General features: G+C 36.8%; 1 protein-coding gene across 1 annotated transcript; it reads right to left on the bottom strand.

The window, feature by feature from the left end:
• Positions 1-8: 8 nt before the first annotated feature.
• Positions 9-16,958, bottom strand: LOC144252331 (adhesion G-protein coupled receptor V1-like). Its single transcript, XM_077794727.1, has 12 exons — positions 16,847-16,958; positions 15,569-15,647; positions 15,313-15,451; positions 14,584-14,725; positions 11,509-11,771; positions 8,777-8,952; positions 7,957-8,081; positions 6,283-6,441; positions 6,034-6,180; positions 5,597-5,704; positions 1,954-2,047; positions 9-125 (listed from the first exon to the last, which is right to left on the bottom strand). Exons 1-9 carry the CDS (start codon positions 16,956-16,958, stop codon positions 6,158-6,160), a joined length of 1,218 nt encoding a protein of 405 aa, XP_077650853.1. The 3' UTR covers positions 9-125; positions 1,954-2,047; positions 5,597-5,704; positions 6,034-6,157.
• Positions 16,959-18,599: the final 1,641 nt, after the last annotated feature.

Raw genomic sequence — 18,599 nt, 5'->3', positions numbered from 1 at the left:
ATCTTCAGGCTCTGGAGCAGCAGGGTGTTGCTGGTCGAATCTGAACTGCCACTGCTGGTGCTGGGGCTGTCATCATCGGACATTTGCTTATCACTGGCCATTTGATGAAGTTATCACTTGAAAAACTTTTTTAAAGAGGAAAGAGAAGAGGGAAGAAATGTTAATCTAAGAAATCAATCAACAGCTTTTCCTTATCTTAATATCATTCCCAAATTGTATCTTTATAAAAAGGCTTCAAAAGTGTTCACATTTATTGTATGAAAATGTTACTGGGGATAGGATGAATCTTACAATGCCAGCTCTCGGATTGTCCGAAATCACCCACTCACATTTTTTTCCATTCCTTGGATAATCTATGAATTGTCTACTTTCTCAGAAGGCATGAAAAAGATTTGCCGGGGAACTTAAGGCAAGGAGTATTAACAACATAACTGTAAATAACAGGTTTTTATGAAAAATGTTAAAAAGTCACTACACGTCTAAATATTCACAGACTGACATGGGTCAGAGCTACCAAATTCCCTTTCCCAGAGGAAAACATTCCCTGTCAACCGCTCATATGCTTATTTAAGGTGAACATTCCTCTTCTATGCACGTAAAACCTTTAAACACAACACTGGGAAATTTAAAACTCAACTAACAAGCCTCCCTAGCCTTTTCCACAGCCAGCAGTGAAGATTCATCCAGCCGCCACCATGGGAAAAGCAGAATCCAAACTGCACTTTCTGCAAAGCTCCCCACGGCACCAAGGTTCCTTGCTCAATATTTACATCACCGGGGACATTTTATCCAAAATTAACCAAAAGAAGGGTAAAAGCCCAAGGAAAACAACAAAGCCCCAAGAACTGCAACAAATGTCTGCGCCCTCATAGGCGAGCCACTGCCGCTGTCGCTGCTGCTGCCAGCGTCCACGCAGCTCCGCAGCCCTTTGTGGGGAAGGCAGCCCCAGCGGGCAAGTAATAGGAGCAGCCAAAAGGCCCCGCAGCTCGGGGACACCGGTGGCGTGGACGCCTGGCGTGAACCTAGCTGCTGCCGCGGCCCTAACTGCCCACCCCCCAGGACCCCAGCCCCGCCGCCCTACCTTGCCGCCTGAAGGAAGTTGCAGCCGCCCCTACTGCCCCGATGCGGACCCCAGGACCCTGCCTTACCTCGCGGCGGGAATGAAGCTGCCGCCGCCACCTCCCCAGCCGAAGCCCATGGGGACACCATCCCCGCTGCCCTACTTCCTGGCGTGAATGTAACTATGGCCGCCGCTGCCCTAACTGCCCACCCCCCAGGACCCCAGCCCCATCGCCCTACCTTGCCGCCGGAAGGAAGCTGCCGCCGCCCCTACTGCCCCGCACATGGACCCCAGCCCCGCCGCCTTACCTGCAACGGGAAAGAAGCTGCCGTCGCCACCGCCCTGGCTAAAGTTAACAAGGTTCCCATCCCCGCTGCCCTACTTCCCGGCGGGAAGGAAGCTGCCGCCGCTGCTACCACAGCCCTAGCTGCCCCCAAAGCCGACCTCAATCGTGGCGGCAGGAAGGAGAACGAGGCGGCTGCAGGAACGAGAACGAGGCGGCGGCGGCGGCAGGAACGGGAACGAGGCGGCGGCGGCAGGAACGAGGCGGCGGCGGCGGCGGCAGGAAGGAGGCGGCAGCGGCAGGAAGGTGAGGCCACTGAAGTCGTCCCCTCCCCGCCCCCCTGGCTGCCACCCCCAAGCTGACCCCCACGCCGACCCCCACCCTCCCTCTTCCTTACCTCGCGGCAAGAAGGAAGCAGCCGCCGCCGCAGCGAGGCGGCGGCAGGACCGAGACCCCGAGGCGGTGGTGGTCCTGGCAGGACTGAGACCCAGGCGGCGGCGGCGGCAGGACCCAGGCGGCGGCAGGACCTAGGCGGCGGCAGGCCGCAGAAGTCGCCCCTGCCCCCCTGGCTGCCACCCCCACGAAGACCCACACCCTCCCTCTTCCTTACCTCGCAGCAAGAAGGAAGCAGCAGCCACAGCGAGAAGATGCAGAGACAAATCCACATACTTACAGCCATCTGACATTTGAAAAATCTGTCAAAACTATATTTTAGACAGACAAAAGACAGCCTTTTTAACAAATGGTGCTAGGAAACTGGATAGCTATGTATACAAAAATAAAACAGACCCCTCTATTTCACCCTATACAAACCCCAATCAACATGGATCAAAGACTCGGGAATTAGACCAAAAACTTTACAACTACTAGAAGAAAACATAGGCTCCATAGTCCATCATATAGATACTGACAAGACCCCCAAAGTGCAAGAAATAAAATGAAGAATAAATGAATGCCATAAAACTAAAAAGCTTGTCTACAGCAAAGGAAACAATTAAGAACATGAAGAGAGAGATGACAGAAAGGGAAAGAATCTTGGCCACCTATTCTTCTGATAGGGGATTAATATCCAGAAGATTAAAAAAAGCTTAGCACCATATATAATATAATAATAATAATGATGATGCAATCAATAAATGGGCAAAAGATCTAAACAGAAACTTCTCAAAAGATGAAACACAAATGGCCAACAAATATATGAAAGAAATGTTCAACAGCAATCAGGAAAATATAAATCAAAATTACAATACAATGTAATCTCAACCCAGTCAGAATGGCACTGCTCAAGAATATGAATAATAATTGCTGGCGATGTTGGGGGGGGGAAAGGTACACTTGAACATGGTTGGTGTGACTACTAAACCACTCTGAAGAGCAGTATGGAGATTCCTCAAAAACCTAGAGATGGAACCACCCTATGACCTAGCTATCCCACTCCTTGGTATTTTTCCAGAGAGACATAAGATTGACACACTGCAGGGATATAGCCACCTCAAAGTGTATAGCAGCAAAATTTCAATAGGTAACTTATGGAATCAACCCAGATGCCAATAAATAGATGACTGGAATAGAATGAAATATATATATATATATATATATATATATATATATATATATATATACACACACACACACACATATACATATATATATTCTTAATATGTATCACAATTATGATACATACACACACACACAATGGAGTTTTACTCAGCCATAAAAAAGAATGAAATGATGGTACTTGCTGGTAAATGGATGAAAATGGAAAATATCATGTTAAGTGAAATTAGCCAAACTCAGAAACTCAAAGTTTATATGCAGAAGGTAGAGTAAAATAAGGAAAGGAGGAGGTAAGGAAAGGATAATACAAATGAATCAAATATTAAATAATAGACAAGTGAAAGGAAGTCTAGCAGAGTGGAGGAAAGGGATGGAGAGGGGAAGGAGGATGGAAGGGAAAAAGAGGAGGGAAAAATGGATATCATGAACTAAAATAGATTTCCATGCATGTATGAGTTTTTCAGGATGAATGCAACTACTATGTATAACTATAAAGCTCTAATTTAAAAAAGAAAAATTAATAATTATGCAGTCAACAGTTAGGACTTTTGAGACAAGCATTAAGCTAGGAGCCTGGGTACACTGACCTCCTCCTTTATCACTCTTATTAACGATGAGGAAAAGGCAAAAACTCACATAGCAATAACTGAACAAATGATGACCATAAATTAAAACTGGTACTGAAGCCAAAAGTCAGGATGATATGATGAAAGAAATGTATGTATTAGGGGAATGAAGTTAGAAGGAATGACATGACAGTTTCTAAGATACAGATGGTTATGGTGCTCTGAATAAAAACTAGCCCAGAAAGCTGACAGTGCTAAGGGGTTGAACAGTCAAGACAGGAAAGGGGAGGTCATGAAGTATCCTTTCTTGGGTGACCATACAATTACCATTCATGTAGGGGTTCTTTAGAGATTGAAATATTAATAATAATTATACAAGGACATGGCATGATCCAGTGCTATCCTGGGCTAGAAGAAATATGGTTATCCTACATATATAGTATACTAACTAATGCTAAATTTATTATCATTGGGAATCACTAAATTTTTTAAATGAGTAACATGAATCAATATTTTTAAAAGATTACTCTTGCTACCAATAGAGAATGAATCTGAGGAGATCAGAGAACTTCAGAGACTTGCTTGGAGACTAGCAGTTCAGGTAAGAAAAGATAAGAACTACGCTTAGATGGAGATGAGCTGAGGTGGAAAGAAATGTCTACACTCAAAAATATTATGGAGACACAGATTCAAAAACACTTAATGATCAATTAGATGTGAAAGAAAAAAAAAGGGGTAATTCAACAAAATATATCACAGAATTCTCCCTTGAGCACTTGCATTTCTGAGGTTACTACTTCCCGAGATAAAAGCAAATACTCAAGCACAGTTTCATAGAGAAAATTAATTACAGTTCAGCTTGATATACATTATAACACACTCCTAAAATATATTTAAGTGGATGCATCAATAGGCAGTTAGACATTCAAGTCTGGACTACAGAGGAAAGGTTGCAGATATGATTTGAAAGACATTAGCCTACAGCTGATATGTAAAGCTAGCCTAATGTTCCTATGAAGAGCTACAGAACTGATGAAATTTCCCATAGTAGGTGAAAAGAAAGAAGAAATATGAACTAAAACTGAATTATGGAATACTCTAAGACATATTGATTCAGAAAAGGGAGGAGGATCCAGCAATGGAGACTGAGCAGACAGAGTTCTTAAGAAGGAAAGCCTTGTGGTATCACAAAGCAAGAGTAGAGGAGGATGAGATTTGGGTATGACTAAGTCTCATGCTGGTGGGAAGTTGTATATGACAGTGATAAACATATCCACTAGATTTGGCAACCCAGTCGCCATGGGTGAGCATGAGAAGTAGACAAAGCTAGCTGACACTTCTCTCACAACGTCCTACCGAAAAGGAGAGAAAATAAATGAAAAAAAAGAAATCAGAAAGGGAAGAGATCAAGAGATTTCGTTGTAAACTGAACAATTCTCAACTATTTATGCCAACTGTAATAATTTCGTGGAGAAAGAAATGCCAGCTATGGAGGGAATAACTAAACCTTATGAAGGCTGAGGGGCAGCCATGTGAAAGGAAGGGCTTCTCCAGAAGGACACTCCTCCGCTGCAGCAGGAGGGAGGGGCAACACTGGCTTTTAAGTGGAATTTTGAATTTGGTGTTGGGAAAATAAGTAATCTCCCTCTAGTGACTTTCATTTCACTGAGGTCATTAGTTGAAAATGAGGCGATAAGAAGCATGTACAGAAGCACCAGAGACAAAAATTATCAATTAAGCATTAAGGAGATTATAAGATGTAGTGTGCTAGAAAAATGTGAAATTTCTGGGGTGATGCTGAGTGCCCAATTGGTAATGTTAATCATGAATTTTTAGTGATACCATCTATCTAGCTGTGTGATTTTCCTCCATAATGTTTTCCAACTCAATTAAATTCTTATTAAATGTTCATGTTTATGATTACATTTGCTTTGGCTCTTGAAGAACATATAATATTCATAACTGTTGTTTAAAAGTTAATTGGGACCAATAAATATTCATATTCTCCTTTACTACTTTACCACAAACTATGGTTTTCTTTTATACCAAATCTCTAGACCCTACCTCATAACTTTCAATTACAGTATTTTTTTAAAAGTTGTGGAGATCTTCATTTTCAAAGATTCAAACCTGAGTTAATTCGGAATCCTCTCTTTGACTTGCAACAATTAAATAATCTTGACTGTTTGAAGTAAAATATCTTACTTGGGAACTCTCAGAAATAATGATTGTTTGCACCTGCAAGGAAGACAGAAAAGTGGGAATAAAAATTTAAAGAGTTTAACTCAGAAAGGCACTAAATATTATACTAATGAGTTAGTATTTGATGTTTAAGACTCGATGTTTAAAACTATTCTGATCACTAGGTATGCATATATCATAAGCATACATCATTTCAAGCCAACAAAAATAGCCCCCGTTTAATATACATGCTACAATTTGTATCAACTTGCAAAAAGTTCTGTTACTCATTAACATAGAATATACATTGTCATCCATTTAGATCAGTCTTACAAATCTGAATTTCTTTTAGGTAAAGCAATATAAAATGAAGATTTTGTTTTTACCAGGAATAACTGGAATCCAGATGTGAAGGTATACACACTGTTAACAGAAGACTTCTCTTCATTTCTTTCTTTATGAGTAATTACAAAGTAGGGGGAAAGACCAATCTTAAAGGCCTCACAAGTTTTAGGATTTTGTATCATTAAATCCTAGAAAATGAGAATTACAAAAAACAGTTAACTCATAATGTATCTCACATTTACTTGTATATTTTATTTTGTGCACTGTGGAAAAAAATAAGCAATGTTTACCTTTACTGGAATAAAAATCCCTTGCCATCGGTAAATAGTAAATGATGATTTTCTTAACATTATACCATATACTGAATCTTCCAAAGTAAAGAAACACCAGCCAGAAACTGGCTTGTCCAAAAAAACTTTGAAATATGGAAAAGACAACATCCATTCCCCCTAAAAAACATAAATCATTATTTACCAGTGCATAATTCCTTCTCAAACTTATCTGCTCTAATTTGTTATTTAAACATTGAGACTAATGACTTCAATACAAATGAATTCCCCCATGGTGTGTGTGTGTGTGTGTGTGTGTGTGTGAGAGAGAGAGAGAGAGAGAGAGAGAGAGAGACAGGGACAGAGAGAGAGAGAGAGAGAGAAAGAGGCTAGAAAACTTAAAAATAGTAACTTAAAATAACAATTATGGATAACAAAAGGAGTACTAATACTTCACTCTATAGCCATATGAACTTTCCCAAGGTCTATTTAAATATAAATACTTGCTAACTGTAATTTTAAAGGGAAATATGCTAAAACATGTTTTATTTCTTTCTTTTCTTTTTTCCAGCACTGGGGTTTGGACTCAGGACCCTGGACATGCTAGGCAAGCACTCTGACATTGAGCAATAGCCCCAGCCCGTCTCCCACCCTTTAACACACTCTTCTAGTATCTGCAATCTACTGTTTTCTCCTGTATTTCTCACCAGGTCTCCAAATCCCCTTCGTGAGATCACTCTGCTATCCCTAGCCATTCAATCTGATGCTTTTCAATTTTCAGGCTGGGTCTTCTTCCCTTCTCTGTCTAGAGCTCCTCTTCTCAGATTGTTAAATCAATGTCCATGACTTTAAAAACAGTAACACATGTCAGATCCCTAAGTCTATCTTGCAGCAGAGACCTTCCTTTGAGTATAAAGGCCTTCTCAAAAGGAACTCAAACTTAAAATGTGCTAAAACAGATTTATTTTAATTCCCTCACCAAAACAACACCTAGCCTTCTTTCACACATCTCTTAGTCAGTGGCAAGACACTCTATCCTACCACACAAGCTGAGGAACTAGGAGTCATCTGGGTCTCACCTTCACCCTTGCACCCAGTTCATCACCTGCTCTAAACTTCCATCATCTGTTGCCCTTTTGCTCATCTCCATGCATCCTCTCTTCTCTGCTATACCAACCAATTCTTTACACGGTCCTATGAATAACACTTAAAAATGCAAACATGATCATGCCATACCATCTTCCCCATGCCTAAACCACTCAAAGGTTTTCCATTAACTCTGGGATAAAAGATTGACATCCATAAAATATTTCTCAAGTTCTTCAATGATCTCTGCATCTCCCCTATTTCTGTACTCCCTATTCACTGAGGTTCTTCAATTATGACATGTCCTTTTATGCCTGAGTTTCCTGCCTCTAAAGCTTCCCCAGGTTCCTCCAACCCAGTTCTTTGCATAATTGATTCCTCCACATTGATTTTTACTTATTATTTTGGTACACCTTAAATTCTAAGCTCCATAAGCTCAGTAACATTCCTAGGCACTCAATAAATATTCTTGGATATAGTAATAAAATTAAATATCTGTTTCCCATTTTTAATAAACCCATAAATTATAATTCATGGAAATAATGTAAATCTTATACATGCAACATTTCTGAGTTACAGCATTTTTTTCTCATAAAAAACTAAACATACTCATGCCAAGGGCTGTTTCAGATATCGTCTCCCACTGCACACTCACAGCTAAATCAATGCCATTAGTACACGACACATTTAAGTATACCATTCTGTTGGTTTCTTCAATATCTATAGAAGTGGCTCTGAAATTGTGGAAAACAGAAAAAGAATATAATTTCTACATATTTAAAATATATGTCACATTACCAGTATATGCTTAATATGCTTCTACATTTATACAACCCAAATGACATGCACAAATTTGATACATGAATATTTTCAAGACAAATGTGTGCTTGAAAATATTCATTTATGGAGTTTTTTTAAGTACAAATGCAACACTTATAATCAGAAAATACTGAAGATCAGTAATTTAACATTACACATTTTAAAACTGTCTTTTTTGAATTTTTTCACACATAAATCAAAAACATCTGACAGGAAAAAACAGGAAATTCTTAGTATAAGAATAAAACTAAATCTCTTAATATACTGTATATAAATATCTGTCAGTTTCCAAAGGAAATTTTATAATTATAATCATTTTAATATGTTTAATGAGTCATGTATTTGGATTCAGTGACCAAGTATATTTTATATTTTTTCTTGCTTTTTATTTCTAAAATCACAAAATAATGCAGGCCTTTTCCTAGAAGTGTGAAGTATGAGAAAATAAGAATTCTGATGACACCATTAAGCAGGCCATGGTTAAGTCTGGAATTCATTTTAAAAGTCCACTTTACATAATCACACCTCAATTTTCTTTTGCATTTTCTTATGTCAAAAATTATTTCTTCCTTATTTTCAGAAGTGACATTTTCTTATAAATAAATTATACCTATTTTCAATAGCAGAAATACTGAACAGCCCCAAAGGGGCCTGATTTTGTAATACTGTTATCAAGGTTTGAACCTGAGCCCCTAGTCTAGCACCTCCCGTCGGATTAAACAAGGTGCAAACAAAATGCTCATCCATTTCTGGTTCTGTGTCTAATACAGCAGAAATGTGCAGGGCCTGAAAACAAAATAAAAAAGTAAAGTTACTAGAATAGAATATATTTGCAAAACACATACAGAGAAATTTACTAAACATTTTAGAAACCAAAATAATGTCTTTCAAAAAACAGCACCTCTTTTTTATTTAATAATGGTCCCCATAATGTGATAGCTACTTTTGGGATTTTCATGTTATTACTTTTGGGATTTTCAACACTGTGGTACACTACATGGAAGTGTCTAAAAAATAAATGACATTTTTAAATAACACAGAATAAAATATTAAAATATTAAATTCATGTCCTTTTTTGGGATACTTTTTTATCCTGCTCTGGCTATATAACTTCATTAATGTCTTTGTAGTCTAGGATTCACCATTAAAAAGCCATGGTAGAGGGGCTGGGGTTCTGGCTCAGGGGTAGCACTTCCCTAGCATGTGTGAGGCACTGGGTTGAATTCTCAGCACCACATATAAATAAATAAATGTCCATTGACAATTAAAATATATATATTACAAAAAAGCCATAGTAGGAACAAATTAGAAAACAACCCAAATGTTCATCAACAGGAAAATGGATAAATAAATGGTGATCTGTTCCACAAAACTCTATTCAACAATAAAAAAGGATCAGCTACGGATGTCTGCAACCACACAAAAGAAGCATGAAAGAAGCATGAAAGAAGCTAAACACAAAATAATAGATACTATAAGGCCCTATTTATACAAAGCTCAAGAATCAGCAAAAATGAGTCAATTAAAACTTTACAAAGTGGTTTCCTCTTGAAAAGGCAAGATGCCAAAGAGAACCATCTGGGTAATAGTAGTGTTAATATCTTTAATCTGAGTGGAGGTATTATGTTTTGGATATGAAATGTTGTCCAAAGTCTCATCTGCTCAGAGGTAGACTTTTTGGAAAGTGATAAATCATGATGGCTCTGATCTCATCAGTAGATTAATCCACTGATGGCTGAATGGATTACTTGTATTAAGTGGGTCACAAGGGATAGAGGTTTTCCTGGAAAGGTCTGGGTTCTCTCTGGCACTTTCCTCTTGCTTTCTGTTTTCCCCGGGTGCAATAAGCTGAGCAGCTTTCCTCAACTCCACCCTTCCACCAAGATGATTCTACCTTGGAGCCCGATGACACAGACTGAATCCTCTGAAACGCTAAGCCAAAATAAATCTTTCCCCACTAAGTTGTTCTTATCAGTATTTTGTTCATAGTGATGAAAAGCTGACTAATACAGGTCATTATATGTGTGTATACTATGTTTAAAATCATTAATCCATATGCTTGGAATTGGTGCATTTTACTATTTATATGTCAAAATAAAAACGTGGAGCAAAAACAGTTGTGTGAGCCAAAAATATTTAATCTAATTTTCTCTAATGTTTAATTTACCAAATGAACAAAAGTTTTACTTAAATACACGCCGAGAAAAAGACACAAAATATTACAGTAAAAAAATTTTAAACATTTTAAATTACAAAAAAATTATTAAGAGAAAAATATGAATAAAGCAATGACAAATTTTAATATACTTCAAATTTGAACTTTTGTATTTTTCACAATTTAAGTGTGTCTTTGAAGAAATCAAAGATTTTAAATTTGGAAGAACTTTTAAAAATGAACAAAAAATATGTTGAACTTTACAAAAACTTAAAATTGAGAAAGTTATTTGATTGTTAGATGAATTAGTTTAGAGGAAAGGGCTGCAAATGTATTTCTTTTTTTTAAGAGAGAGTGAGAGGGGAGAGAGGGGAGAGAGAGGGAGAGAGGGGAGAGAGAGGGAGAGAGGGAGAGAGGGAGAGAGGGAGAGAGGGAGAGAGAGAGAGAGACAGAGAGAGAGAGAGAATTTTTAATATTTATTTTTTAGTTCTCGGCAGACACAACATCTTTGTTGGTATGTGGTGCTGAGGATCGAACCCGGGCCGCACGCATGCCAGGCGAGCCCCAAATGTATTTCTTTAAAGCAGTATTTTAGCTAGCTTGAAAAATGTCTAAAGATAATTCGATGAACTAATTTAAACTTCAACTATATTTTTAAAAATAAAGTTTAGTAGGAACAGAAAATCAATATACAGGAATGGAAAATATATAGAAAAATAAGTTGGGAAACTAAACTTATGTAAGGATAGATCACATTCATAATTAATCTCAAATCCAGGATTTTTCTCTTTAAAACACTATTCCTATTCTCAAACAGTTTGAAGCAGCAGTTACATGCTGCTTAATTAAAATATAGCAAAAAGAAATGACTGACTGAGGCTGGGAGCTTTTTTGGCTTATGCTTTACATATAAAGTGAAGTATACCATTTAAATAAGTTTGGAATTTAAAATAAAAAAAAATGTGTATTTTTATTATTTCCATATTTCTCTATTAATAGTAAATTCCTTCAGTTGCCCTCTATACATATTATATAGTACATTAGCACTTGTCACATAATAATCTAATCGTGTCTTTATTTCTCACCTAAGTTGGAAATATCTTTTTCTTCTTTTGAGGATGCAGGAAAAAATATTTTGTAAATATTAGAGTTATAAGCTTCATCCTCATTAAAGTTGCATACTGTACCTTGAGTCGAACACCTTCTTCTAATACAATATAGCCTTTGGAAGGAGTCAGGTCCTTGGATTCTGTTGAAGAATTCACTTCCGTGACAATGAACTGAACTGTCACAGTTCCAAACAGTCCTCGTGCAGGTTCCCGAACAAAGTACAAGACCGCAACGCTTTCCTGAACATAGAGAGCTGCTGGCTCTCTCAGGAAAAAGTGCTCACTGTTGTTAAATGATAGAACTCCAGGGCCATCATCATTAGCAAGGATGGTAATTACAGCTGTCAAAACAAAAATATTCAATGATAAGTGAAAATAAGAAGGGCTGTTATAAATGCTGAAATGAGTGTGGATATTTCATTGGAAAGAAGGTCAACTCTCGACCTCAAGTGATCATTTTAAGAGTACCTTTTCCTTTTTTTTAAAGAGAGGTCATTTTTAAAGCATTACATAAAATTTCATATTCCTTTATTATATGAAAATACTCTGCAATCTTAGAATGGAAGGTAGGTTTTTCAACCTGATGTGATGCTACCTCTCAGAAGTCAACAGCAGAGACCAAATTTAATGATGAAACAGTGAAAACATTCCCAGTAAAAACAGAAGTTAACCAATCCCTAAAACACAAATGCCAAATGTCATCTTTGATATAAGGAGAGCAACTAAGAACAGAATAGGGAGGAAGAGCATGAGAAGAAGATCACCACTAAACAGGGACGAGAGGGTGGAGGGAAAGAGAGAGAGAAGGGAAATTGCATGGTAAAGAAAGGAGACCCTCGTTGTTATACAAAATTACATGTAAGAGGAAGTGAGGGGAAAGGGGAAAAAAACAAGAGAGAGAAATGAATTACAGTAGATGGGGTAGAGAGAAAAGATGGGAGGGGAGGGGAGGGGGGATAGTAGAGGATAGGAAAGGGAGCAGAATACCACATACACTAGTATGGCAGTAGGTAAAAAAGTGGATGTGTAACCGATGTGAATCTGCAATATGTATATGGGGTAAAATTGGGAGTTCATAATCCACTTGAATCAAATGTATAAAATATGATATGTCAAGAGCTTTGTAATGTTTTGAACAACTAATAATAACAATAAAAAAAGAAAGAAACAAGATAATGATGACTGCCAGCACTGCTACTGCTCAACATGTCCTGGAGCTATCCGTCAGGCAAAGGTAATGGAAAAGAAGGTCCAGAACTTTCATCCTTAAATGAAATGCTTGTCTACTAACAAGATACAAGAAAAAAATTATCATATGATAAGAGTTTGAAATATAAATTTAGAAGAGATTCAAGATAGTGGAATAGAGGAAGGTTGCATTTCCAGTTGCTCCATGACTCCACACTCAAGCAGCAGGAGAACTGCTTCTCAGCAAGGTGGGTAAAAAAAGGGAACTGAAATTCAATTTTAGACAATCATGGTCTCTTAGAAACATAGAAATGAAGATGCATTGAACAAAGAACAAGAAAGAGTACATTGGAGCCAACTTGGTAGCAGCAGCAGCAGCAGCATTGATTGGCCACAGAGGGGAGGGGTAATATATATAGAGAGAGACACAACCTATTGGCATGGAAAAACCTATGGATGATAAAAAGTCATAATTTAGCTATCCAGAGGCTGCACAACAGGCTCTTGTTTGAAATGTGCTTGTTGTGAAATCTGTTTCTCTCAACCTGACATGGAAGTCATCTTGAGGAGGCCACCTTGCAGTTTGCTGCTGCAGAAGCCTGTAAGATCAAACAAGAACTGCCATAATGTCCCATAATGTGGCCCAACGTGTACCTAGTAGAACACAAATGCAAGAGTTATGGAGAATATTGTACCCATGGTGATTCAAGTAAGAAATACAGAGGGGAGTGCAACTCACTAACCCTTTGAGTCTGGTGTCTCACATAACCAGCTGAAGAGGTCATGAAACTGAACAAGTGGGTATGAATACACTTAGGGACTAAGTGTGGGAAGGCCATGTTTGTGGGCAACAGAGTGTGTAAGACTTATAGAGACATGAAACACGTGGAGAGGACTGGCTTTCCTGTCCTACAAATAGAATTCTAGGGAGATTCCTGAGATCCTGGCAGCGATTGCCATCAGCCTGGCACTAGGAATGTGTGTTCTCCAGGGAAGATAATACTCAACAAAGTCCTTAAGCTCTGATTAGACCTAAGCCCTAGCCACCAGAACATCACTACTAGGACTGTGCAGAAGCACCACACTCGGAGTGCATCAATGTTATCTGTCTGCACAAAACTGCAGTTGATAGTACTTCCCGTTCCTTCCTGTCTTATAATGGTAAGCAGGGAAGCTGAAAGCTATTTCAAACAACTTCAATGTTAGGCCAACCCAGTAGGCAGTTTAGTGAACAACACAAAAAGAGGAAGGAGTTAACCCCCAACCAAGGTTGTGTCTCTTACTCTCAATACATAGCCCAAGAAGAAACAGAATGACAGTTGAGGATAGGCACCGACATCCACCTTTATCAACACTTTTAAACACCTAAGTGGAGATGATTCTTTAAGTGTGCATGTGTGTATGTATTCTTGCTGGAGTGATTCGTTGGTAGACATACATACATACATACATTTGTTTTTTTTTTATCTCAGTTTTAGCATTTTTTAAACATGTTTATTTTTCCTTGAATTGACCCTTAAGGGTCTGTGTTTTTGTCTTGTTAATTTTGGTTTTGTTTTGTTTCTTTATTTACTTGTTTCTCTTTCTCTCCTTTTTTTTTTCTTCTCACAGTCAAATTCTCTTATACATTCTTTTTCTTTCCCTTTATTTTGTTTTACCTATTTTTCTCCTCCTCCTTTATAGCCATCACTTGAGACATATTTTCTGCATTCTCTCTGTTCATGTTTTGAACATTCTAAATTGTGGAAATGACTCAATAGTATCTTTAGTACCAACTAACTCTTTTTTTGTTCTTTACATAAATATAACCATTCAAAAACACTGACATAGAATTCCAAGATGCCTAATTTAAAATGTTTTTTTATTCTAAGTAGAAATCATGAAGTCTCTCTAATCTGTCTCTCCCCCAAATTAGGGAAACAAGCATGAGAAAGAGGTGGCTATGGAGAAGAAATTGTCAAATACCTATTGTCTGTTGCCCCAGTTCCAGTCCAGGAGAAGGATTTGTTAAAATGAGCTGAAATTTTTCATCTCCTTCTGGAATGTCATCATCAAGAATCATGATTTCTATATTTTTATGTCTTTCTCCATCAGAAAAATGAAGACTCTGGTTAAAAGTTAAAAGGAATAATATCATTTAAAAAAAAACATTTTTTAATAAAATGTTTGGGATGAAACAATATAGTTTCGAACACAAAGAATTAGCTATCTTAATTTATTTAAATTGACAGTGTTTTATTTTAAAAGTAAAATTTATGGAGGAAAAGAAGAAGCTGAACATCTGATTAAGGGGAAAAAGTTACTAAGAAACAAAGTAAAAAGTTTTTAAAACACAAAGTGTTTCAGTAAGTTAAACACAATGAAATAAAGGATAAAAATTTCAAGATAAGAAACACTTTGAGAAGGTCATCTAATGATATGAGTTCCTTAACACAAGATCTGTATTCTCCAATACCAATTGTTACAATAGAAAAATTAATCTGCACAGAATAATTGTTACAATAAGACTAAATTTATATTACTTACTAAAATACTAAAATTATTTTGCCACATGAATATCTGTTCTAATTTACTGTGAATTGGGTTATATAATAGTGTACCAATTTACGTAGGACATAAGTCACTATAATTCTCAGGGAACAGTAATTTTAAAATAATGCATAAAGGTCGTCTGGGATAGATGTCAAGACCTACCACTGGGGTGAAGATGTAATCCAGCCCCAGTTGTGCTTCCAAATTCTGGGCGTACACAAACAAGGACACATGGCCAAGAGCCTCTTCACTCCTGTGAGCTACCAATATTACACTTTCAAGGGTTTCATTTACTTCAAATCTGTAATAACAGAAAGAGAAAGTAAAGAAAGTATTTTTTTTCCTATTTTGAACTTCTATTTGGTAGATGGTAAAAGATCTGAAGCTTGGAGAAGGGCTCACAGAGCCTTGGGATCACCTGCTGTGCTGCCATTGAATCATCCCTCCGGCACCATTGTTAGCATCAATAATGATTTGTGCAGTCAAGCCTTCTGAATCTGAAAAATATGCAGACGTATTTAATACAAATTTATTACTATAAATTTTGTATAAAGTTTTATTATTAAACTTTAAATTTTTATTATGCTTGATCTAGAATTTAAAGATAGTCCCTATGAGATTATATAATTCCTAATATGAATATTGCTGATATTACTCAAACGATTTTAAGACTACAAAGGCACCAATGCTATTAACATCTGAAAAAGACCACTTTGCTAACAAGAGCCACTGACTTATAAAACTTAAATCAACCACGAACAGCATGAAATAATAAGCAACTAAGGTTATGGAGCTTCTCCTATTATTTTAATAAAATTTAAAACTTGGCACCTCTGTTCTGTAATAGAACTGTTTCAGATGGGAAGGAGTAGAGAGGAAGAAAAAAGAGGTAAAAGAAATGAGAAGAGAAGGGCAGACCAGGATTGGCACAGAGACAGAGACAGGTCTGGTAAAGAGACACAAGGACAGGGATACACAAATCAGAAAGCAAGAAAGATGAGGTTTCTATTAAGGAGAAAAAGAAGGAGAAGAAGAAGAAGACTTTGTAGAATGAAAAAAGAGACTAAGATTGAAGTGAATTTCTCTTATCATTTTTATTTTGTACTCTGTCCATCAAGCTTAATATGTTACCAATACCTGCTATTCAGTCTTGAAATATTAATTAACCCTGTTACTTATGTTTGTTGGTTGTTTTTTTTTTAATATTTGCTCTTTTCCTTAGTCTAGGTTGCCTGTGACAGCTGCACAGGTAGAGAAAGGAGTAGGGATTTATGCACTTCTCTCTAGATTGAAGAGAGCAATACTGAGAGAATATAAAACCAAGAGAGAATATAAAACTAGGATTTGTGCCCATCAGAGTATCCCAGCCCTGCCATTTCATAGCTGTGTGATTTTGGTCATATTAAAATGAGAAGTTGTAAGTAACAGCAGTTTGTCACTGAAAACATATGAAATAGGAGCATCATAATGCATTGAACATCACTCCCCTACTCAACCCACCTCTAATACGAATATCACAGAAACAGGAACTATTTTATTAGTTTTCTTAGTATGAAAAATGTTTATCATGTAATCAGACTCTATGGAACAGCCAAGTCATTGCACTTTTCTATTTTTTTGCAAAAGATCTGAAATTTGTCAAACAATAATATGTAGGAAACTAATTACTTCCTTTCAGTGTTCTCAAACTTGTCACAATGAGTCTCTGATGTGAATAAGGAATGCTGTTCCTCAAGCCACTGGGCTTGCCCAGGCTTCTTCTTCACCAGGTTAATGTCCCCTGGGTGCAATATTCTTTCTACCCTCATGATGGGGCCATGGAGCTGGGCACCCTCTGTGCTACTCACCCCCACCCCCTAGTGGGCCATCACACACACACACACACACACACACACACACACACACAGGCTTCAGACAAAATTCTTTAATACTAAAACATTCAAACTGCAAACAGGAGTTTTTGCTCCAACATGGGAAGTCATCTTTTTAAAGGAATCTACATAAATCTATACCAAAGTTCAAATTTTACCTTTTAGTCTGTAATGAATTAACTGAGTCTTTTCTAAAGCATGAAAAGAAAAAGATCAAAGGTCAAAAAAGAATCAGAGAACACAACAAACAAACAAAAGATCTCTTACCAAAAAGAAAATAAAATCACCTGAAAGTTGGAGAACAAATGAAAATAGCTAATTAAAATGTTTGAAGAACATGAAAATAAAATGCCTTCCCAAATAGAACTAATTCTATTTTGAGGATTACAAATTTGCTTATAAAATAGTTGTAAAATGTAAACACCACCACATAGTAATTCTAAATGTGTTTATACTATCCAATGCCCAAAACCACAATAATGCTGCTCTCTAAAATAAATGTAAAAAGCTCACATAGTTGAAATGAACAAACACACTTCTGATTAAAAATGAAGTTACTTTACTTCACTGGAAGGAAGTAAAATGAAACAAGCAAACAAAAGAGCCATCATACCTAGACTTGGAGGAAAAGAGGTTACAGGGGCCATGATAAGTTCCACATAGGTTAAATTCACCAGGAAATATTCTTCTAGTTCAGGTGTATCATCCTACAAAAATTATATCCATTAAATTCCTTTAATTATGCTTTCAAAAGAATTACAAATCAAAAGCTATTTTTAAGTTGTCTTACAAATATATGCATCAAAGATACAGAAAGTATCAAAATGAAATTGCAGCAGAAAATATCTAAATTGGAAAAAAATAGAAGTATTAAACTTATACCTAGCTATATAGGTTGAACAGTATGAAACCACTTAATAATATATTTTCAGCCTAGACCTACATAATACACAAACCAATTATATAAATATATAAACCTGGTTATTTCAAATATAACATGAACAAAACATTTTAAATTCCATAATATACAATATTTAGAATGAGGGATAGAATGATATCATTATAATACACACACACACACACACATTACATATATGCTTTGCAATGAAAGAGATCTTCAAAATTCTATAATTTTAGGTAAGTTGCTTAAATATTAAGGCTCCAATTCAATCATATTTATAATGGAAGAAATAATAGCTACTTTGGGGTGAGATTGTAATAATAATTTAAAATAATGTTTGTGGAGTACATGATCTACAGACAATACTTTTTAAGTGATAGTTATTATTAGTAATCATTAGACCACATAATACCAATGAAAAACAAGGCTAGTGCCTAAGCAAAATCCATGTCAGGAGGAACCAGCCAACCACTAATAGTTACACACTGTGTAACTATTGCTTTTGTTTAACAAACCTGCAGTGTTTTAATCTAGTGCTACTCAAAGAGCAGAAAATGTTGTAAAGAGCTAGAGAGAAAGAAAAGTGAAACTGAAAATCCAGGTTTAAAAATTTAGACTATAGGGGGAAGAAAAGAATGGCTATATATTTTCTGTTTTTAAAACTAACATAACTAAGG

The sequence above is a fragment of the Urocitellus parryii genome, unplaced genomic scaffold (assembly GCF_045843805.1).
Source record: "Urocitellus parryii isolate mUroPar1 unplaced genomic scaffold, mUroPar1.hap1 Scaffold_40, whole genome shotgun sequence".
Classification (NCBI taxonomy): domain Eukaryota; kingdom Metazoa; phylum Chordata; class Mammalia; order Rodentia; family Sciuridae; genus Urocitellus; species Urocitellus parryii.
This window is presented reverse-complemented; position numbering and strand designations above follow the sequence as displayed.